Source organism: Lampris incognitus, chromosome 2, assembly GCF_029633865.1.
Source record: "Lampris incognitus isolate fLamInc1 chromosome 2, fLamInc1.hap2, whole genome shotgun sequence".
NCBI classification, from domain to species: Eukaryota; Metazoa; Chordata; class Actinopteri; order Lampriformes; family Lampridae; genus Lampris; species Lampris incognitus.
The window spans coordinates 103,160,653-103,184,833 of record NC_079212.1 but is presented as its reverse complement, the minus strand read 5'-3'; the positions used below and the strand labels follow the sequence as shown (position 1 = coordinate 103,184,833).

The following is a 24,181-nucleotide window of genomic DNA, read 5'->3' as shown; positions in this document are numbered from 1 at the left end:
GATAATCATCACTACATTCGCGCAATATTTACGGGTTGTTTTTTTTAAAGAGGAAATTAGCATTGAGAAGGACGGTTGAAACATATATTTCTACACGGAGTTAAGAAAGAGCAACTGCCCTGGAATGAAATATCGTATAATCAAATTTTACTTCTATTGTATTTTTACTATTTAAAAGTGTTTTCTTTTTTTCTGGTAGCACTTGTGTTTCACTCTTATTTGTAGCGTCACGACCGCGTGCATATATTGGAAAGGAAAACCAGTTATGTGTAGTGAACATCCATTCAAAATTTAATCGTGTCAATTGCATTTCGTATAAATCCATTTCGTATGAACTCAGTCCTGTTCATTTCTGCTGTACTGGCCAACTTTGGCGATAGTTGATGGTCTCCAGTTCCACCACAGGTTGGCAGCAGAGCACTCCCTACCACATTACATTTGATCGGGTCAACGTTACAGTCTTAATGAACTTGCTAGTGCAAGAAGACGTCCAAGTGTTAACACATAGGTCATAACCTATGTGAGTAACCACGGAGAGCATAAGACACACAACCGCTTCTCACGTCTTATCTGGATAAAGACTGTCTTGAGTGCCTTACTCAAAAGCACTCGAGTTGCGGTTCTTCAGGTGGGGGGTTGTATTTTCATGAATTCCCGGTATTTCTGGCCCTCCCTGAAATTGTAGCCTCTGTTAAAACCTGGTACACAAACCACTAAGCCAACACACATTTATAGTAATATATTTCTTCTATAGTTATTTTGTTTTACTTTTTTTCCCCAAATTACTACATATTACATTTCATAAAAGTTCTTATACAATTACGATACATATTTTTGTCATATCTGGTTCATTGAATAACGCATGGTGGAGAGCGAACGTGAAGAAAAGACAGACAACTGACGGATAAAGAGAGAGAGGGTAGAAAGAGAGAGGAATCCACTTTATTAAAGATTGTGTTTGTTAAAACAGGTCTAGGTATAATAATGACAATAATAAATCAAACTCATGTCGCATCTTTCTAACACTTAAAGTCGCTTTTTTGAAACAAGACAACAGATAAACATAGCACAAACATACAGGGGTGGATGGGGAGGGGGGGCTACGAGAGGGAGAAGCGGCAGCCACACACGACGCCAGCAGTGCTCTCCCACTTAGACAGACACAAAAGGGCAAGAAAAACAAAAAACAGCAGCACCGTGGACGATGGTTTTCTGTAGAGGTTTACTGCCGTACTCTGTTCCTCCCCCGAGGCACTATTTAACCCATAGCTGGGGGCTGGTTCGTGGGCATCAGGGAATATCCACACACCGGTGGGCCTGCGTACCGCACGTCTAGGGGCCAGACCTCCTCAGAGTCCCTTGCAGTTCAGCCAGGGGCTAAGGTGTACCCAGTTACCATGTGTCGCCACGAGGAGGCGCTGCATAGAGCTCGCTGTTGGAGAGGCTATGTACTGGCAGGGAGAGACTTATGCGCTCGGCTCTCCTGTACGCATTTCTGCCAGCCAGCGGGGAAGGTGAGCGTGAGACGTGGCAGGCACAGAACACTACACAAACACACTAACGCTTCACAACAACCTGACTTCTCACACAAGAATGTCAGGCACACATGATAAGGTATGCCAAGCAGAGATTTATGCATTCAAAGAAAAGGCATAAAAATGAAAGAAGATAGGGAGAGGGAGAGAAAGAGAGAGCGAGAGAGAGAGAGAGAGAGAGAGAGAGAGAGAGAGAGAGAGAGAGAGAGAGAGAGAGAGAGAATGAGAGAGTTTTTCAACAATACTTTAATAAAAATTACAAAAAAGTTACAACACAAAGGCCAACATGGTCAGTAACACAAGATTCACAGAATCTAAATCATCTCAGGACCCCCCCCCCCAAGATCAGCTCATCATCAGCAATACAGCAAAGTACATTTTTACAACACCACACATTGCGAAAACTTTCCAGCTCGTCCATCAATTTGAAGTAGCAAAAATCTACTTTTAAACGAGCTCTTAACATTTTTGCAAACACAAAAACAGCATCATCATACCCAGCGTCCTCCACTCTGTTCCTTCTGCTCGGGACCACGGCCATCTTTGCACTCCCCAGAATGAAATTGAAAAGTTGGCATTTGGCCTTGTTTTTTCCGGGAGTACCTGTAGCCCAGAATGAACATGGGTGTGGAAAAGACTCCCCCAAACAACCCAAAAACATCTTACAGCAAAGTAAAGAGGGGGGGATGATTGAAAGATGAAAAAGGAGAGGATAGTCGATGAAATTCATCAAATGGGGTGAGCTCTATTTGACCTCATTACATCACATGGACAGTACTGTCATGAGATGCACCTTTGCCCTGTGAACCATAGGGGAACTTTAAAATAGACAGCTTCAGTCACGCCAAGAAATGTTTCTTTCTTGAACAGACACAAATAAACAGAGTCAAAGCGTGAAGTACATGAAGTGAGGAAATGCGTCAACCTATCACGCTGCAACGACTGAATTAAAACGACCCACTGCCAAACAGCAGGAAGAGTTTGTTCAGGTGAGTATGTTATAACACACACACACAAACACACACACACACACACACAAAGAACAAATACACAGTACTTTATACCATGTAAATAATCCCTTTGTCCCTGAACAAAAATTCCCTCTATGGCAAACACACATTCATGCGCACGTCACAGAGGCACATGCACATGTGCTATGCAACAAGTGGGCTATTAGTTTAAATGTAATCAGGGAATGGTGGTCCGATTAAATGTTGGTTTCTTTTATGTTTGTCTAAAGTCAGTCAGCAGAAGGATTGTCAAACTGAACCTCTGAAACGAGATTACAATACATTCCCAGTTATCTTGTCAATCATGAAAAATACACACACAAAAAAATAAAAATAAATAAAAAATCGTACACCACGCATGTATACATACAAGCACAAAGACAATCACAGACCAGCGTACAAAAACATAGAGATACACTAACAGAGGCAAAACCACAAACACCATATATATATATATATTTACTCATATATTTTCGTAATGTGTGTGTGTGTGTGTGTGGTGTTAGTGTGTGCTAGTTAGTGTAGATAGCGGGACCGAAAACTAAAGCATTTATGATCCTAATTCTTTTTGGAGGTGGTAGGTATTGTCTCAGAGTAAGAGAAACATCCCAGAAAATTAAAATTATGCATGATTATGCATAAATATGCAAAATATACACCACCATTCAAAAGTTTGGGATCACCCAAACAATTTCGTGTTTTCCATGAAAAGTCACACTTATTCACCACCATATGTTGTGAAATGAATAGAAAATAGAGTCAAGACATTGACAAGGTTAGAAATAATGATTTGTATTTGAAATAAGATTTTTTTTACATCAAACTTTGCTTTCGTCAAAGAATCCTCCATTTGCAGCAATTACAGCATTGCAGACCTTTGGCATTCTAGCTGTTAATTTGTTGAGGTAATCTGGAGAAATTGCACCCCACGCTTCCAGAAGCAGCTCCCACAAGTTGGATTAGTTGGATGGGCACTTCTTTGAGCAGATTGAGTTTCTGGAGCATCACATTTGTGGGGTCAATTAAACGCTCAAAATGGCCAGAAAAAGAGAACTTTCATCTGAAACTCGACAGTCTATTCTTGTTCTTAGAAATGAAGGCTATTCCATGCGAGAAATTGCTAAGAAATTGAAGATTTCCTACACCGGTGTGTACTACTCCCTTCAGAGGACAGCACAAGCAGGCTCTAACAGGTACTATTTAATGAAGATGCCAGTTGGGGACCTGTGAGGCGTCTGTTTCTCATACTAGAGACTCTAATGTACTTATCTTCTTGCTCAGTTGTGCAACGCGGCCTCCCACTTCTTTTTCTACTCTGGTTAGAGCCTGTTTGTGCTGTCCTCTGAAGGGAGTAGTACACACCGGTGTAGGAAATCTTCAATTTCTTAGCAATTTCTCGCATGGAATAGCCTTCATTTCTAAGAACAAGAATAGACTGTCGAGTTTCAGATGAAAGTTCTCTTTTTCTGGCCATTTTGAGCGTTTAATTGACCCCACAAATGTGATGCTCCAGAAACTCAATCTGCTCAAAGAAGTGCCCATCCAACCAATCCAACTTGTGGGAGCTGCTTCTGGAAGCGTGGGGTGCAATTTCTCCAGATTACCTCAACAAATTAACAGCTAGAATGCCAAAGGTCTGCAATGCTGTAATTGCTGCAAATGGAGGATTCTTTGACGAAAGCAAAGTTTGATGTAAAAAAAATCTTATTTCAAATACAAATCATTATTTCTAACCTTGTCAATGTCTTGACTCTATTTTCTATTCATTTCACAACATATGGTGGTGAATAAGTGTGACTTTTCATGGAAAACACAAAATTGTTTGGGTGATCCCAAACTTTTGAACGGTAGTGTACATTTTTCTAAAAATGGCTAAAAAAACACTTTTCTCGGCATTTCAGATGATTCTGAGCATTTTTGATTTTTTTCACCCAAACTTTTTTCTGGGACCCCCCCCTTAACCTGGAAAATGTGACCCTCTCCCCTTTTAATGTTATTGTCATGTATGTATGTATGTATGTATGTATGTATGTATGTATGTATGTATGTATGTATGTATGTATGTGAAATATGCTTTGTGACCATCATGTACTACTTGCCATTTAGCCCCTTTCCAGCCCCACTTGAAGTGGGGTACCGCTACATTGTAGCAGGGTTCTTCTAGTATATGCATATATATATATATATATATATATATATATATATATATATATATATATATATATATATATATATATATATATATATGTGTGTGTGTGTGTGTGTGTGTGTGTGTGTAGAAAGTGTGAGGTTAAAAAAATGCTTTTAACTATATATCTAATGCTATTATTGACCCTTTCCCAGTTTGAAGATTACATTTATGCACTGGCCGAGATAGATTTTGATTGGTTATGAAACTGCATAAAGAAATCATTATATGTATCATATAATGATATATGCTATAATCATATATGTATGCGTGTGTGTGTGTGTGTGTGTGTGTGTGTGTGTGTGTGTGTGTTAGTCTGTTTGTGCAAGAGCAGGAAAAGTGGTTTGGCAGTTTGGATAATGGATGGATGGATATATATATATATACATACATACATATATACACACACACACTGATAATCCAGTGAGTCAAGTGTATGCGTATGTATGTATATGTGTGTGTGTGTATATATATGTGTGTGTATGTAGTATATGTATGTATATATGTATATATACATATATACATAGATACACACACACGTATATATATATAAAGGAAGCACACACAGGCTCACACACACACACACACACACACACACACACACACACACACACACAGACTTCAAATTATGTCTCAATGGAGTGAGCCATTTGATCCTATTTTAATCAAGTCACTGATTATTTTGTCAATGGTTCTTTGTTACAACATCTGATGTATGCTGGAAAAAGCGAGTGAATGAGGCAACAGATATTATCAATGGAGGGTTGAGTATTTCCATGTGGACGTTCACACTTTTATCAATGTGTCACACACGTGTGGTGCTTATACAGGCTTTGGAATCTGCTGCGCGCGGACACACACACACACACACACACACACACACACACACACACACACACACACACACACACACACACACACACACACACACTGTGGCAGAGACACTTTTCAGCATGTCACACAGACACATGACTGGGCATCTGAGCAAACCACCATGCTGCAACAGAAAGCTTAATAATGACTTACAGGTGTGGGGATGGTTGTAATACCTCTTAAAAAGTGTTACAACTAACCCCATAATGACAACTAAATACAAATCTAAACAAAGACTGTGAAAAGGGCCATTTTTAGGAAAGAGGCAAAGCAAACAAATCATGCAGAGAGAAAACCAGCCCCAAAAAAAAAAAAAAAAAAGATCCAAGAAGACCAAAATTGGTAATCAACCTCAAGGTTTTGTTTTTTTGCCTGGTTGAATAATGTTCAAATGACATTTGAAAATGTTTTTGATGACAGGTTTGTTCCCTATACCAAAGCTTCCCAAACCGAGTAATGAGTTGGAATTGGATCTGTCATCTACAGGATAAACAAAGAAAATATTGAGTTGAAAGCAAGAACTTAATGAAACTTGTACACCGTTAAAAAGTACAAACTGTTAGAATCACACTGATGATGATAGACCTTTATGAAAATTTGCCAGTAGTTAATGAAGTTTATTCACAAAACAGGAACCAATTGTCTTGCAGAGTGGATGTTTACTTTATTTTATGCTCTTTCCCTGCCTTTCCTATTTTTTTCACAACAAAAATGAGTACCTGCATCTTAGTATGGAATATATTATTTTCTTATATGATCTGTACAGAATATGCGGCTTCTCAGCTTTATGAATCAGTCTTTTTTTATCCATGCAATAGACTGGAGAAGAAATCCAGAAACCTGTCATGGGACTGAAGGCAGATTTCAACCAATGAAAACATCTTAGAGGTGGAGCACAAAAATAGAGTCAAAGCAAACATTTTCTCAACCAAACAAAGCATAGCTAGGCCTTCCTGCTGACACATGGAGCTGATTAGGGCAAGCAAGTAATGACAGTAGTTCACTGATCACTCATTCATTATTTGCATCATGTTATGTTATTTATTGGTGTCATATTTAGGTAGCAGAGTGGCGAGAGGCAGAAAAGACCCAGGAGAGAGGGTGCATAAGGTCAACCAGGATGCCTTGACTTGTTCTGTTAATATATTTTATTGTACAAAATAATCCATACTGTTTACACTTGAGTGGACAAGCTTTGCTACACGTCTGCAGTGTATGTAAAAAAACAAAAACAAACAAAAAACAAAAACAAACCCCCCCCCCAAAAAACCAACAAAAAACAAACCAATACTGTTAAAGCTGAAAAACGTGAGATCTCCTGATGTCTGCCTGTTTTTGAGACATCCCCCCGGTAAAAACTTAAAACTCGAAACTTTACATCAAAAGCGAAGAGGCAAAGAGTTAACCAAATATTCTATCTGTACTTTGTGACATCGTTTCATAAAGTGCATTTTTACAGGGTGAAGAAATCACAGACGTCTTTATTCTAATAAACAAAATGCTACAACTACCTTAGCAGTATGAACCAAAGCTCAGGAAAACCCTCAGATATGCAAAAATCTGGTACAACATAATGTATAATGTGAGGAGTAAAAGGTAGGGAACAGCAAACACTTTAACAGTGCACACTTGTGATTCGCAAATTGGTTTTCTTTTATAATGATTAATATCTTTCAGGCATGAGTTGCTTTTGAATATGGAACTTCAGTATCTTTTAATTGTCAGCATCGTATACTGTTCTAGATGCAATTTCTTAAACTGAAGGAGAAGTAGTATTTACACAAAGGAAACACTTTATCCAACTTCTTTAACACAGACACACGGTACATGAACACATTAAATCCAGTTTTCAGACAAAAAACCAAAACAACCTATGACTGAAAATGTATGCATTCAACAATGATCACAAAGTTGAACATGCATTTGAATGTGGACTTTTAATATCATAGCATCTTCAATTCTCCAGGTTAGGTCTGTGATTTTTCTAATGTCCGCAATTTTTTCTTGATATGTTTCATTCATTTTTGTATGATTGTATGCATGTGTATATGAACAGGTGCAAGAGCTTGCATGGAAACGTGTATTTGTGTGCATGTTTATGTTTTTAGATCTTGTGTGTTTGTGCGCACACGCTATGAGTGTGTTTGTGTGGATGTACACTTGTCATCATCAGCCACTTCTCCGGGGTCGGGTTGCGATGTCAGCAAGCTAAGTAGAGCACTCCAGATGTCCTTCTCCCCGGCAACACCCTCCAGCTCCTCCTGGGGGATCCCAAGACATTCTTAGGCCAAGTTGGACATGTAGTCCCTCCAGCATGTTCTGGGTCTACTTCAGGGTCTCCTTGCAATTGGATGTGCCTGGAAAACCTCCAAAGGAAGATGCCCAGGAGGCATCCTATTCAGATGCCTAAACCACCTCAACTGGCTCCTTTCGACGTGAAGGAGCAGTGGCCGTACTCCGCGCCCCCTCCGGATGTCCAAGCTCCTCACCCTATTTCTAAGGCTGAGCCCACACACCCTACGGAGGAAACTCATTTCAGCCACTTGTATCCACAATCTCACGCTTTCAGTCACTACCCAAAGCTCATGACCATAGATGAGGGTTGGAACGAAGATTGACTGGTAAATTGAGAGCTTCTGGCTCAGCTCCCTTTTCACCACAATGGGCCAGTACAGTATCCGCATTACTGCTGATGCTGCACCAATCCGCCTGTCAATCTCCCGCTCCATCCTACCCTCACTTGTGAACAAGACCCTGAGATACTGGAACTCCTTCACTTGAGGCAACAACTCATCCCCAACCCAGAGGGAGCAATCCACCATTTTCCTGTAGAGAACCCTGGCCTCAGACTTGGAGGTGCTGACTCTCATCTCGGCCAATTCATACTCAGCTGCAAACCGCCCCAGTGCATGCTGAGGGTCGCGTTCTGATGAAGCCAACAAAACAACATCATCTGTGAAGAGCAGAGATGCAATTCTGAGGTTCCCAAAATGGACACACTCCTCACATTGGCTGTGCCTTGAGATCCTGTCCATGAATATCACAAACAGAATTGGAAACAAGGGACAATCTTGGCGAAGTCCGACACCCACTGAAAACGTGTTTGACTTTGAGCCGAGAATGTGGACACAGCTCTTTGTCACTTTGGTTATACAAGGACCAAATGGCTTGTAGCAACTGCCCTGGTACCCCATACTCTTGCAGTATCCCCACGGAGTGCCTCGGGGTACACGGTCGTAAGCCTTCTTTAAGTCCACAAAACACATGTAGACTGGCCTGTCAAACTCCCATACCTCCCTCAGCATTTCCGCAAGGCTAAAGAGTTGGTCCACTGCTCCACGGCTTGGATGGATTCCGCATTGTTCCTCCTGGATCCGAGGCTCGACAATCGGTCGGAGCCTCCTTTCCAGCACCCTAGAGTAGACTTTCCCAGGGAGGCTGAGCAGTGTGATACCCCGATAATTGGAGCATCCACACATAATTGTGTGGATGTACATGTACTTGCAAATGCTTGTACATGAGGGTGTGTGTGTGTGTGTGTGTGTGTGTGTGAGGCAGACACTTCCTATTCTGATTGAAAGCTCAGTGTGTGTGTGTGTGTGTGTGTGTGTGTGTGTGTGTGTGTGTGTGTTCTGCACATGCATGTGTGACAGACATATTAGTTTCTCTCTAGCTTCTGCTTACCACTCTTCTTTTTTAACAACTCACAACTTTTAAAAGATGCTAAATACCAACCAATTATTGAATGATTGCTAGTGACATGCACTAAATGCCAATATATGTGCGCATGTGTACCAAGATTAAATGTTGACACTAGCGTTGATCTTGTGATATGGACAGGAGCTGGAAAACTGAGGCATTTTGCAATTGAAAAATATAACAAACATAGCATATTGTTTGTTGGGAACACAATAAAACTATCATTGCCCTGGTTCAAACGAATATGTTAAATCACATGCTCACTGGTTTATATGTTTTTCCCTTGATTATTATTTTTGCTAATTGTTTTTTTTTTCCATTTCTTTCTTTCTTAGCCATCTTCAAATCAGTGCCAGGCAAAATTTTTGCCTCATCCTTGGAATTTTTACCGTCCATTATCCATGATGTGTGTGCTGGTAGCTTCAGACTTCAATGTGACATTTAAATCTGATTCCAAAGAAGAGACTTCAAGAGGTAACATTTATCATCTTGAAAATTTCCCTTAAGCACCTCCTGTGACTGGATTTATCTAAGCCCATATCTGCATTACTTTCTCCTGCTTTCCCTCCCCGTCTCTCTATGTGGATATTATGTGCATTGTGACTGGAGTGCATCCTGGTTTATGGGCTTCTAATCAGAAAGCTAGCCTAAAGGGGAGTCACATTAGTAGGAAAGTGTGAGTAGTGCCACTTAGTGTACAACAGTCCAGCACTTATAGATGGTTTTCCGCCTTTAGATGGTAGCAAACTCACCAAGGGTTTATTGCTCTTTGTGGTCATCAGAGCAGATCAGTGTGATTAAATGACAAAAAAAAAAAGAAGTGAAAAACAAAAGTAGCTGTAATCACTTTTGAATGTTTCAAACCAGTGGGGATTCAAGGCCTGAGCAAGGAGATTCATCAAACTTTCGACTAGACCATGGAGTGTCACTTGCCTTTTGATGAGGTTATAAAAATGCATAATACAATTCATTGTCCGTCTCTCTACATGTTTATCCTTCTTTCTGTCTGTTCACCTGTTTTTCATTTTGTCTTATCGATTCAAATTCACATCATGCACAAGTATATGTCTCTTTAATCTGAAATCCCACCATCATTGAGTTCCCTTTATAGCTCTGCCTCCCAGAAGAGGCTGACATCCCCTCTCATCTGTTGGTTACAAAAGGATATCCATAAGTAGAGGCTGATAGATAGATCCATTTGTTTTCCTCCCCCACTTTCTCCTTTTTAAGCTGAGCCTTCTCATGGGGAATTGGTGCCTATCTCTGCATATTTTGTAAGAAGCCCAGGGAGACACCCTGCTCAGGTCACCAGTGATATGATTACTACTGATTAAAAACAGAAAATGTGACCGTGTCCAACCACCACCATGAGGCATGAAAGTTTGATTGCTTTTGAACTTGTCAACCTGTATAATCGCCAGTCCTGCTGCTGTCACCATTTTGTTTTCTCACTTCAACAATGACTGAAGACCATAATGTCAGACATCTGCTCTACTGCTTATCCAGTCTCTGATCTTTTCATTCCTTAAAGGAGAGAAAATAAGCAACCTTCTTCCAGGTTTTTCTTTCCCCTGTATCCCAGGAGTAGACAGGAAACAAAGTAGGGAGACTGACACATTTTATACCACACATCATCACTTGTCACAAGTCAGTATCAGCCCCATTTTGGTCTTCTATACTGTAGAGACAGTTTTCAGCTGTGAGGCGATGGGTCCACTCAGACATGAGGGCTCCTGAGATGTCCTTTAAAAGCATCCACTGGAGTCAGCTACATTTACAGTTGTCAAATTAACTTGAAGATGGATTATCCCGAAAAACACATTTGCTTTATTTAAAAGTATTAAAGGATGGCTTAGTTGTGAGAAAATATGTCTTTTGATCAAAAACTTGCTCAAGTTATCTATCATCAAGACTCTTGCTCATCCATTGTAAGTCCCTCTTAACAAGAGTTTTGGTTGAATGCCTGAATTGTAAATAACCAAAGGGAGAGTGAAGATTGATAGAGTGAGTGGACGCTGGCATGCATTGTGGTAGGATGGATCTGAATATATGATATACTGTACATTTTTTTTTTTAATTTTATTTCTGATTTTCCCCTTTTTTCTCCCAATTTAGTGGCCAATTGATCCCTATTTTAATTCAAACACCCACCCTCGTATTGCATGCGTTCGCCAACTGCATCTCTCCGGCCGGCAGTCTCGAAGGAAAGCGCCTCCCCACTTTCGTGACAAGGCGAATCCAAGCCGAACCACTGTTTTTCCGACACACACAGAGACGCATTCACATGACGAACACAAGCCGACTCCGCCCCCCTCCCGAAGACAGCGTTGCCAATGATTGCTGCTTCATCGAGTCCGGCCATAGTCGGATCTGACGAGACCGGGGCGCGAACCCCAGTCCCCAGTGGGCAACTGCATCGACACCAAGCCGACGCTTAGACCGCTACGCCACCGCGGACAGATATACTGTACATTTTAACCTAAGCCATCAAGATACTGCAGAGGAAAGCATGGTGCGATGGGGATATTGACATGCTTGGTTGATAGGAAGGGATATCTCATGGCTGCAGATGGGAGAGCTTTTTCTGAGGTGGTGGTGGATCCTACCACCAAAGCTGGATATCAGGGGAATGTCTTATCCCAAAAATGATATGGTGGTTGTGAATTGGTCAGGTTTTCTTAAGACTAACTGATTATACCATCTCTGACCCAACAGTTGTTTCCACAACATATGGGTTGATACTAGTATGCATCAGAAGAGATCATCCATCTCAAAACCAAGGATATTTTCTAAAAATATCAGAAGGTGGTACCACCAAGACTTGGCGTACCATCAAGACTGTAAACTTGATCTTGGGTGCTGTCAGCAGTTATGGGGCCAAATCATGATGGATCAAATCAATTTTACTGTTATGTTGTGAATATGCATTGTTGTGAAAGCGTTTTCAAAGGCCTTGTGGTTGTACCATTGTGGCAGCCAAGAGGAGGTGAATTTTTCGAATACCATCCTGGCGGTGGAGATGAGGAGCCTTGTTAGAAGTCGTAGGGTCGTACCATCATGGCAGTGGAGCGAAGGGAGTAACTAGGGCCTCTGAAGTGATGCCACTTGATACCATTGAGTTTCCTGATGTTGTGTCCGACGGTGTAGTAGATACCGTTAAGGTTGGAGAGACCACAGGCATCAAACCACCAACCTGATGGAGACAAAGGGAGAAGGAAAAAGAGAAGGGGATGCACATTGGTGGAGAGTAGGGAGTTGGGAGGGAGAGCAGGATGGGTGATAAAATAGAAATAGGCAGGAAAGTGAGAGTGAGAGGAAGGTAGTGAGATGGATAAGCAGGGAGAGAGCGGTTTTGTTTCTCTTCTTTCCTCTCTTTTCCATCTCTTGTTCCACTCATATTCCCTCTCTCCTTCTGGTCTTATCTCCTCTCCTTTGGTTCCCTTTTCTTCTTCTATAGTTTTTTCCTCTCCCATGCTCTCTTATTTCTCATTTTCTTTCCTCTTCTCTCAGCTGCTACCTTCTCATTTACTTCTCTTCCCTTTCTCCTGACTTCTGTGCTCTTTATTTTCTCTTCTACTCTTCTCTCCTTACTCCATTCTTTAAAGCTGCAATCCATGACTTTTCTCACTATTTTATCCATTTGAATCATGATGAGATGTGGTGAAATTGCTGGACAGACAATCAGCAGTATTACAGTAGAACAATGTTCCAATATAGCTCAATGTAGGAGGCAGAGAGAGAGAGATAGACCTGTGGACACTGATCTACTCAGATTACAAACAGGGTGTAGAAGCCATTGTCACTCGTGTATCATCAGTTCACTAGTAGATAGTCTGCACTAATGTAGAAATGGGATTCTCAGGCTAAAGCTAATGCAGGCAGTCTAATGTGTTACAAACTTCATCATAATATATCTTAACACTGTTCTATGGTAATATTAATTGTATATCCAACCGAAGTATTTCCACATCGACATCATGTTTCAGTCTTTTTTCCAGCTAGAGTTGCTTCCAACATTTACACCTTTGCCGTGACACCAGTTTGTGACCTGACCAAACAACTTCAACAGCTGCATATGGTAAGGATGCCAGTTAGTATCATGTAACATGACTCGATGATCCAGATGGATAAAATAACTGTTTATCAAGGGAGAAAAGTTGTGGATTTCAGCTTTAACACACTGTAGCACTGCACCAAACCAAGTTCTCTGTGTTTGAGTTGGTGCAATATCCAGCTGAGAGTGTCATTCCATAGGACATATAATTAGGGATCTACATTGTCAATCAGAGGACACAAATCACTAATCATCTCAGATTTCTAAAATTTATATTTCTATTTGATCTGGCTCAAACTCACAGTGCTCTTTTTCTATCACCATCAGTTTCTCTTACCCATTCCCGTTTCCTCTATTTTTCCCTCTCTCTCCCTCTTTTATTTTCTCTTTTCATTTCTCTCTCTCTTTCTCCCATCTCCCTAAATGCTGATCTATTTAAATCACTACACAAACTGTAGTAACTGTTGGAACTTATTTCTGAGAGAGGTTGAGCTGTGCTGCAACAATTAACTTAAATGGTAATGTAAAAGTTATTTATGTTGGAGTTAATACAAGGCAAGGCATAGGGAGTTTACACAATGGTAGAATGTACTGATTGCTGAATATGAGTAAAAAAAAAGAAGAAAAAAAAAGATAATTTGAGGACTGTGATTTTTGACAAAACCGCACTTGTTTTGTTTTTCAGTGATGTTAGGCTGGACTTAAGGGATTTCAAATGTTGGCATCACATCTCTGTGCGAAGTATTTAGTGATTAGTTTGGTTTGTGAGAAAAATATATTGTTTTTGTTTAAGAGGTCAAATTTCATTTTGACTCAATGCGCACACACACGAACACATACATACACAAAAAGAAACCTAGGATTGACAGACAGCTCAGCAATTGTCCCTTGCCAATAGAATGCTCTGTATCACACAAAGATTGGTCCCTAATTTGTATCAATGGTTATTACAAGAGTAACAGTTTAATAGTTCATTAATGGCAATGACGTATAGCTTGTCATGATTTTGAGAAGGTGATTGTGTGTGGTGTGAGCGTGGATGAATGACATTTGACAGCTCAGGTGTGACGTTATTCAAAGCCATGGTTAAACTTGTATTTTCACTATAGCATAGCTTATTTTCTGTTAATTAGACATATACTGATAAACAAAGGCCATATTTCATGGTACTTTTCTTTGTGGGGCCTTTGTTCATTAGATATTCCATCCATCAATTATCCAAGCCACTTATCCCAATCGGGGTCGCGGGAATGCTGGAGCCTATCCCAGCAGTCATTGGGCGGCAGGTGGGGAGACACCCTGGACAGGCTGCAAGTCCATCACAGGGCCAACACATTCACACCGAGGGACAATTATTTATTTATTTTTTATTTTTTGGATTTTCCCCCTTTTTCTCCCCAGTTGTATCCGGCCAATTACCCCATTCTTCTGCGCTGTCCTGGTTGTTGCTCCACCCACTCTGCCGATCTGGGGAGGGCTGCAGACATGCCTGCTCTGATACATGTGGAGTTGCGAGCCGCTTCTTTTCACCTGACAGCGAGGAGTTTCACCAGGGGGACATAGCACATGGGAGGATCACACTATTCCCCCCAGTCCCCCCCCGAACAGGTGCCCCAACAGACCAGAGGAGGTGCTAGTGCAGCAACCAGGACACAAACCCACATCCAGCTTCCCACCAGCAGGCACAGTCAATTGTGTCTATAGCGACGCCCAACCAAGCCAGAGGTAACACAGGGATTTGAACTGGCGATCCCCGTGGTTGGTAGGCAAGTGACTAGACCACTATGCTACCCGGATGCCCCATGACCCCAAGCTTTATGAGCTGCATCTCAAAGTGATGTTTGCTTGGAGATATAATACTGGCTTTATCGTATTGAAATATTTGTTTTTATTTGTACTGTGCTTTAGTTGTTGACATCAAAATCCTGCTTATCAGTGCTGTAAAATACTCTCTCACTCATGACAAACATATGCATTATGTATTCTATTCATGCCTCCTTCTATAGACATATTAAAGAAGAGGGATTTGACCAGGAAAATGTGCCATCATCTCATTTGCTCTGCTAGTGCAGTGACCAGGACACATACCTACATCCGGCTTCCCATCCGCAGACACAGCCAATTGTGTCTGTAGGGACACCTGACCAAGCCGGAGGCAACACAGGGATTCGAACCGGCAATCCCCGTGGTGGTAGGCAACGAAATAGAGTGCTACACCACCCGGATGCCACGTAGAGACGATTTAGTATAGCTGATTCACCTGACTTACATGTCTGTGGACTGTGGGAGGAAAACGGAGCACCCAGAGGAAACCGATGCAGACATGGGAATAACATGCAAACTCCACACAGATGACACCCTGGGATGACCCCCACTGTGCCGCCTCTCATTAGGTATCCATCGAGGATTATGTTTTGCTTACTTTGACTATGGTTGGTCCTTTTCAATAAATACACATATTTACGAGTCAGAACAGAATGAGTGGAGTTTAACAGAGCAGAACAGGAGTTACCCCCAGTGAGCATCAGGGCACACTTGCAGTGGTCACAATTGTCGTTGTCTTGGTCCCGGGTGCTAAACTGTGTCCCATGAGATGCCAGACTGCTCTGCTTTCCTGCAGTACCACTGTAACCCCTCAGATACAATCTGGTCGAGAGAGAGAGAGAGAGAGAGAGAGAGAGAGAGAGAGAGAGAGAGAGAGAGAGAGAGAGAGAGAGAGAGAGAGAGAGAGAGAGCGAGCGAGAGAGAGAGAGAGAGAGAGAGAGAGAGAGAGAGAGAGAGAGAGAGAGAGAGAGAGAGAGAGAGAGAGAGAGAGAGAGACAAAAAACAAAGGAGGAGAGTCATATAGAAACGAAAAAATATTGATAGATGGTGAGAAAAAATGAAAGCAGAAAGATCAAAAGGGAGAGGGAGAGAATTGGGTCCCCCGGCACAAACAGAGCAATATAGTGTACACTGTTAAGTGCCGGGAGGATTGCCGTAACTTATACATCGGGGAAACCAAACAGACGCTGGCCAAGAGGATGGCACAACACAGGAGAGCTAACACGTCAGTCCAAGACTCCGCAGTCTACACCCATCTACAGGCCAGTGGCCACTCCTTCAAGGATGAGGATGTGAACATCCTTGATAGGGAGGAATGCTGGATTGATCGGGAAGTCGAAGAGACCATCTATGTGAAGAGTGAAGAGGGAACGACCGTCCCTGAACCGGGGGGGCTAAGAGTACATCTGTTGCCATCTTACAATGCTGTGATTGCAAACATTCCCAAATCCTCTGTGATTAGTACACATTGCCACTGAAAAGTCATGATAATTTGCATATGAACCTGATCGTCGGTTTTGGTCGTTATGCCACTGTATTACTTATAGACGGGTTTCCTGTTTACAAACATTACTAGGTGCGTGCCCAGCCAGGGGGCAAAACGCAAAACCGCTTTGGTAGCTCTCAAAAGCTTATGAGATGCATAATCTTTTGAGAGCTACCAAAGTGGTTCAACAATGAAAATGTTGAACATTCCAACAATGTTGAACATTCCAACAATGAAAATGTTGAACATTCCAAATGTTGAACATTCCAAAGGGCATTAGCATGTGACCCCTTTGGAATGTTGATCGTTTTCCACCCATCCTTTTGGCGGTTTGTGCAGTTTATTGCACAACAATTGTGCATCATCTCTGCTGTATCTGAGCGCTATCTTGGTTAAAATCTCTGCACTGTAGCTGCTTTGTGCCCCCTAGTTGAGCACGCATCTCTGTGATGACTTTGCTCGGAAACCCTCCGATAAGGGTGGGGATACCTGCAGTCAGCTGAGACTGAAGAGGTCACTTAGATGAGTGATGAAACGTTTCTCTCAATAAACGTGTCCAGATCAACTTTCTGTGACTCTGATTAGAGGGCATTAATATAAACATTTTTTTTTCTATGATGTAATAAGTCCCAACCAATCAAATCTAAATCAGCATCGGCCTTGCAACATTCAGGGCTGACTTAAAACAGTAGATGGCGTGTTGAGCCATTTTCAACCCATGAAATGCTGACTTTTTAAATTCGGTAATGTAAATATTAATGCCAGCATTGATGCGTTTCATCATTGTACAGTCATATCATTCAGTTTGCAGCTCATAAACACATCAAGGTTTTTAGTACCTGTTTAATTGATTGATAGATTGATTCAGTGGCACCAGCAGAACATTTTTCTATGAAGAAGGGCCAGTTATCCAAAGGAGTTGAATCAAGTGCAACTGGACTTGGTATATATCCATGAAGACGTTCCGCCTCTCATCCAAGAGGCTTCCTCAGTTCGTGCCTTTCTGACTATACCAAGTCCAGTTGCACTTGATTCAACTCCTTTGGATAACCATGACCTGGATGAATGAGAACATTCACAGACAAGGGCCAGTTACTTTTGGGAGGAGGCAATCAAATTGTTCCTCAATGTCTTTGGAGTATATTCTTACAATACAATTGCGGCTTGCAGTTGTGCAATGAAGAGGATAACTAGACACAATGCAAATGACTTTTTGGATGTAATAGAGCAGCCTGTTTGAAGACACAGAAAGTTGAAAACATTATGAAATATCTGGAGACAAGCTCAGGGCATAAAATTGTAAGGATTCCTGTATTAAAATGCTGATCTGATACATAAGGTTAAAGTTTGGTAAGGTATCCTTGTAATGTTCATTGTTATGTGACATGACCACTAACAAATTTTTTTTCTTACTTTAAATGGTGGGGTGGCAAAAGGGTGAGGGTGGCCTCAGCTACCATTGGCCACCTTCTAGACCCACTGTCAGATTGATTGTACTGACTAATGTATCATTTATTTATGCCTATTGTTATTATTTTCACTGAAAATTTCATACATATGTGTGTCTGCATGTATGTGCATGTGTATGTATGAGAGTGTCTATATACTGTGCAGTTGCTCATGTATCTATTTGCACTTACAGGTATGTATATGTGCATGTCTATGTATGTGCAGTGCACAGTAAATATGTACCCCTGCTTACCTGTAGTGCTGTTTCTCACTGGCCAGGGTAAAGCGGTCATAGCTGGAGTGTGCCGTGTTTCCCTCCCAGTCCTGCAGCTCCACTCTGAGAGAGTACTGACCCTGGCTGGTCAACTGGTAGAGTAGCTCATTTCCCAGCCAATACTCACCTGATACATCCCCAAAACCCTGCAGAGAGAGAAACAAGGTAAAGGTCAACTTTATTGCAACCCATTGGGTACCTTGGTGTTGCAAACAGACAATCTGGAACTCCCACATAAAGGGTGCATATGACAATTATGACAATCCAGTAGGCGAAATGAATACTGAATCACAATGCATTTTACACAGAGAGAGAGAGAGAGAGAGAGAGAGAGAGAGAGAGAGAGAGAGAGAGAGAGAGAGAGAGAGAGAGAGAGATTATTTCGTTATTGTGCAATTGCCAATTTTTGTCTGTCAACAGTCATTTTAATAATAGTAACTTTATCCACACTCTGTTTTTGAAAGCCAAAATTAAGTACAAAGTTCTTGAAGGTCAAGACAAAAAAAAAGAAGAAAAAAAGACAGAAGCAGGACAGGAAAAAGACAGACAGCTATTAATACAGAGTTGAGATAAGGACCATAAGAGGCCATTGATTGACAGTAGACAGACAAATAAGCATAAGGGCAGACAGTGAGATGGAGAGCTAAACAGGCATACAGACTGACAGAAAGACAAATAGATATACACAGATAAATAAAGATAGTCAGATAGATGGACAGATAGATAGAATGAAAAAATAAAAACACAGATGGACAGAGAGAGAGACACACCATTTTGTATTCTTTCCAGGTCCTCTGGAAATCCACATTGCCATTCATTCTTCGTTGAAACACCGTCCAGCCTCCTCCACTCGTTTCCATATCACAGTAAACCTTCAGGAAGGCAAAACTTAAAGGACTCGCCAAAACTGAAATGTAATTTGGTCATGTCTCTCGACCCGGCACTTCATTACCTGTATGGGCTCAGTCATGTTGCCTATGTAGACGTGGTATTGACCATTAATGGAGTGGCCTGCCTTATAAGCCTCAGCACAGTCCTGCCATCTGTGGTTCTTAGGAGGTGACCCTAGGCGCACACACACACACACACACACATACAGAAATACATGGAAATGCAGACACATATACACATAAAAATACACAAGCAGGATTAATGGATATGTAAAAAAAAAAAAATCCCAAGCCAATCGTGTGTTCTGTATTTGATTAGGACTGTTCTGTAATTTGTTGCATAAGAGCCTAAAAATAAGCATTTAGCATTGAAAGCAACTGAAAATCAACAAGAATTGTGTGTGTGTGTGTGTGTGTTCTCTGTATACCTGTAGTACTAGTCACCATATTGATAAGTGTATGGACAGACTCCATTAGCTGGGCCTGCTGTCTCTGAAGAGCGGTGTTGTTGCTACTGGCAATCCTCAGCTGCCTCTCCAGTGACTCAATGGCTGTCATCTGGGTCCTGACAAGAGACTGATAGAGAAAGGATAACACATATCAAAATAAACTTTTCTTTATCCATATTAAATTCACTTTTATCATTTTATTTTTTAATCGTTGTTGATCATTTTTATCTTTATGGGTGTCTGTTGCTGAAATATGTCTTACCTTTACTAAAGGAAGTCTGTACTTTTTTCCTTTTTTAAAAATAATTTGATCACTGGTTTAAAGAATTTAATGTGACTGTTTCTCAATTGATCTTTCACAAATTACCACCCCAGAACGGCTCTTGTCCAATCCCACCTTAGCAAAGGTTTCTAAGGTTTGTAAGGTAGGTCTGTCAAGCTTTCAGCTTATGGCAAAATACTGAAATGTTGTACCTGCAGGACCTTCTAATTGGATATTAGGTATCCAAAAAGTTTGGAGGGGGTGTATTTCTTTCCCTTCTCGAAAACCAAAATGCAAGAAGCAATGGATTTAGCAGTGAGGAAGACCCCATAGCCAGCTTAATCCAAGCAAAATCAACAAAAATACCTTCGTCTGCTCCAAGGTAAGCTTGCTACTAGCTATTATCGATAGCTAATATAGCCAAAGTATTGTAGTGAATTCAGGGGGAAGCCGGGAACCGCCGCAGCCGGGACACGAACCCGGGTTGCCCGCACCACGGGTGACTGCACTAACCAGTCAACTAAAGGGTCCGACCCATTAGCCAAGGGCTAACAAGTCTACATATCCATGATCATTACACTACCCCCCCTCCATTGGGAAATGCACTCTACGCTTCAGCATATCAGCTCCCTCACACCTCTGGCTGCACGCATTTCTGATGGCCTCACAGTCTCACCATCCCACTTCTGACACCAATGTAGCAAATTCAGGGGACAGCCAGGAAGCGCCGCCACAGCCAGGAAGCGAACCTGGGTTGCTCACACCATGGGCAACTGCACTAATCAGACAACTAAAGGGTCCGACCCATTAGCCAACCGGCTAGTGAGTCTACTCATTTATGCTCGTTACACTACTCCCCTCCTTTGGGAAGCGCGTCCCTATGCTTCAGCATACCAGCTCCCTTATGCCTCTGGGCAGATGCATTTCCGATAGTCTCATGGTCTCACCATCCCACTCGACACCAGTGTAGCGAACTCAAGAGGCAGCCGGTAACCGCCGCAGCCAGGATGCGAACCCGGGTCACCCGCACCATAGGCGACTGCGCTAACCAGTCAACTAAAGGGTTCAACCCGTTAGCCAAAGGTTAGCAAGTCTACACATCCATGATCGTTACACTACCTCCCCTCCTTCGGGAAGCGTGCCTCTGCATTTCAGCATACCAGTTACCTCACACCTCTGGGTGCACACGCTTCCGATGGCCTCACGGTCTCACCATCCCACTTCTGACACCATTGTAGTGAATTCAGGGGGCAGCTGGGAATCGCCACAGCTGGGATGCGAACCTGGGTCACCTGCACCACGGGCAACTGTGCTAACCAGTCAACTAAAGGGTCTGACCCATTAGCCAAGGGCTAGCGAGTCTACACAACTGTGATCGCTACAGTATTATCACTGTTACATTTACCCACACAATGATTATTACCATTATCAACAAATCAACATATTACTGACTAGCAAAATAACATTATCAAGGTATCTCGTGAATGTAACCAGCTTAGTCTGTGGCCAGAGATACCTAACTTAACGATAGATAACTTTGTTATCTTAATTCACAGGTCAGCCAGGTTCCAGCTCTCATTTCAGATCATAAAGACCTATGGAGAGGGTCAGCTGGGCCCTGGGATGGTTTCTGGCCAGTCTGCCCTCCTCATATCTGGCCTATTTTAAACTTTTCTCCCCCTCCGTGAGCTCCAGGCGGGGACTGGTATTTGAAAAAGTCAGTCTGCCTCTGGAGGCCTCTCATCGGCCTTATTTTGTTGAAAATCTTGGTCCAGGTCCGCAGGTCAAAAAAATTGCGGGGCGGTTCCCCTGGCCCCTTGGGTTTCCCCAGCCACCCTCGGACCCATACAGAACATCCTGAATAGCCTGGATAAAATAACACCTGGCCAAAGTCAACACTATAATACAACGATGTTGCCAATGGATTATGGAAAAGATTCCAATGATAACTGAAACATTTAACTTGGCAAGAAGACAATTAGTCCACAGTGTTATTTTGGGTGAGTTTCGGAATTAGTTGATGGGGTTTCTCATTCTTTAATTGTGACCAGTAAGCTTTATCCTCAATTACAGTCATGCCTAGTACACGCAAGTTAGTGTTAATTTTAATATTCTGAACGCATCACTGCACCAGTTATTGCAACCCCTTCTGCCTTGCATGGGATGATATTAAGAATGGATTACTCCAAAATACATTACTTATTTTCTCAGGAAATGCACTGATTTCTTCCTTTGTGTTTTGGTGTTTTCCGGCTACTTCCTGGATGGGTCTGACAAGCTTGATGGGCGTAGCAACAGTAACTAAGGGGGGTGGGACTTTGAGAAAGGTCAATTGAAAATCATATTTAATTTGTGCTGTTAGTGAGTAGATTTTAGTCATTATGTGTAGCATATTCTAAATGTATGCTGACAGCATGCCACAGTGTACAACAGCCTTTGAAATAATGAAAAAAAAGGGGTTATCTGAATTCACCTGTAGTCGGTTCTTCTCCTCTTTCATGTTGTCCAGCGCCCCTCTCTGCTGAGACTCCAGCATCTGAACCTTACTCTCCAGCCGGCTGAGGGAGAGATGGAGAAAAGTGGAGAGAAAGAGAAAAAGAAAGAGAAAAAGAAGAAAACAAAGAGGGAGGGAGGGTGGCAGTGAGAGGGAGGGCAAAAAGAGAGCTGAATTGATTTAAAAAAAGGGGGTGGGCAGTCATTTTTATATCTTGCCTTTAATGAGGCAGCGGGTCAAGTCTACGTAGTCTACAAATTGAGGATCGTCCTGCTGAGATTCACTGTACACAGAGCACAACATGAATTTGTAAAACCCAAGTTATTCTCGGTAGTTTCCCCCATTCCCTTCTTGGAGCACACATGTACTGTATTTATGTATATATCATGAATGCCACAGTGACGACCCCTTTTTTTATCCATCCTATCTACGTTACATTGTTTAATGCGAGCGTTGACTCCGTTGCCAAGCGGGAAGACTCCATACCAAACTATTCGTACGGCAAATCAATCCATAATGGACCATGGTGGGAGACTTCTGAGTTGCTCCCTGCTTGTTAAAGAACCAGTAAAATAGCGAAACAAAGATTAATTGCCCAACCGATCTTTCTTTCTGCCAGAATAGACAATAAACCTCAGTATCTCTGTAGCCGAACTGGCAAAACAGCAGCTGAAAATAGACTTAAGCCAAGGCTGAATCAACAACTCAGGAGCCAAATGAATGAAACCTGATGAGGAGGCCAGGGTCGGCTTTTAAAGGAAAGAAGATGGGACAAAGAAACCGGCCGGATTGTTAACACACACGCACGCACGCACGCACGCACACACGCACACACACACACACACACTCCTGGCCCTTTATATAGGCTAGAGGACAGATTTTTTTTATCATATTTGGAGATAAAATGGAAGTTGTTGTTTTTCATGGTTTTGTTTTTGGTCTATGGTAAGGGGCTCGTTCATGTTGTCAGGAAAGACTCATCGGTAGATGTTTTCATTTATCAGTCTATCTGTGTACTGATATTCAATTCTTATCCTATAATAACTTTTTACATGAAAATATGCATATTAATACATTAAAGACAAGAGAGCTACCTCGGATGGTATGAGGAATTTCCCCACGGGGATCAATAAAGTAATAAAAGTAAATAAATAAAAGTCCTATCCAACTCTTCCAAGGAGCAACTAAGATGCACTGCAGTGGATCTGTTCAGTTTCATTTTTGAGTGTGCTTTGATAAGAGAAAACATAAACATTTCATCAACCTCAAACATCAATTTTTATTGCATTGCTGTTTTAACACTTGGACAGATATCATTTTCCCCCACTAGTTGGGAATGCGGTCACTAACAAGTCCTATTTATGATTGATTCAACATGTTGAACTCTACATGAACAAGGCAACATAAATCCCGTTTTGTCCCACCAAGCAGTACTCCTAATGTAGAGTTATTGGGAGTCACTTGATGGCTATGGCTCTGTGGTTTACCCAGTGAATGGAAGGATGTGTGTGTGTGTGTGTGTGTGTGTGTGTGTGTGTAAGAGAGAGAGAGAGAGAGTGCCTTGTGCGTGAATGTGTGATCCTGTGTGTGTGTGTGTGTGTGTGTGTGAGTGCCTTGTGCGTCAATGCGTGATCCTGTGTTTGCGGTTCTGTGTGCATGCCCCAAAGTGTGCAAACATGCAAGCTGTCTGTATG

At 41.9% G+C, this 24,181-nt stretch overlaps 1 protein-coding gene across 1 annotated transcript in view; it reads right to left on the bottom strand.

Annotated features, from left to right (window-relative positions):
• Window positions 1-12,337: 12,337 nt before the first annotated feature.
• The window catches only part of angpt4 (angiopoietin 4), a 99,850-nt gene continuing 88,006 nt past the window's right edge, over window positions 12,338-24,181 (bottom strand). Inside the window, exons 4-10 of the mRNA XM_056273915.1 lie at window positions 22,467-22,551; window positions 19,711-19,858; window positions 19,345-19,457; window positions 19,163-19,264; window positions 18,372-18,538; window positions 15,872-16,005; window positions 12,338-12,498 (exon numbers count right to left, since the gene is read on the bottom strand). Coding sequence (XP_056129890.1) covers window positions 12,338-12,498; window positions 15,872-16,005; window positions 18,372-18,538; window positions 19,163-19,264; window positions 19,345-19,457; window positions 19,711-19,858; window positions 22,467-22,551 — 910 coding nt within the window. The remainder of the gene's footprint in view (window positions 12,499-15,871; window positions 16,006-18,371; window positions 18,539-19,162; window positions 19,265-19,344; window positions 19,458-19,710; window positions 19,859-22,466; window positions 22,552-24,181) is intronic.